This window comes from Penaeus monodon, chromosome 19, assembly GCF_015228065.2.
Source record: "Penaeus monodon isolate SGIC_2016 chromosome 19, NSTDA_Pmon_1, whole genome shotgun sequence".
NCBI lineage: Eukaryota > Metazoa > Arthropoda > Malacostraca > Decapoda > Penaeidae > Penaeus > Penaeus monodon.
Window position 1 is genome coordinate 4,617,909 of NC_051404.1, and position 301 is coordinate 4,618,209.

The 301-nt window shown below is 52.2% G+C and overlaps 1 protein-coding gene across 3 annotated transcripts in view; it reads right to left on the reverse strand.

Moving 5' to 3' along the window:
- LOC119584994 overlaps positions 1 to 301 on the reverse strand; it is a 13,700-nt gene that overhangs the window by 5,471 nt on the left and 7,928 nt on the right. For all 3 annotated transcript variants that reach the window (XM_037933603.1, XM_037933604.1, XM_037933605.1), the window contains exon 6: positions 31 to 116. In XM_037933603.1, the coding sequence (XP_037789531.1) occupies positions 31 to 116 (86 nt within the window). The remainder of the gene's footprint in view (positions 1 to 30; positions 117 to 301) is intronic.

The window sequence follows — 301 nt, forward strand, 5'->3', positions numbered from 1 at the left end:
ACGCAACGCCCTAGCCAAGACAGAACTCACGGCAGTTCATTGTGGAGAGGAGTTCTTCTTGCTCGGGGAAGGCGCTGCCGAAGATGGTATTGCCGTCGGGGTCTACGCAGAAGCACCTGCAACACAAGAGATGGTGCAACACAAGAGATGGTGCAACACAAGAGATGCTGCAACACAAGAGATGCTGCAACACAAGAGAGGATGCTTCGTCATTTCGCTCTTTTCTGGTATCATGTCCTGTTGCCTCTGCCCGGGTGGTGGGAGTAATGGCCGAAGTGTGATCAATCCAGGATTTTTGGAT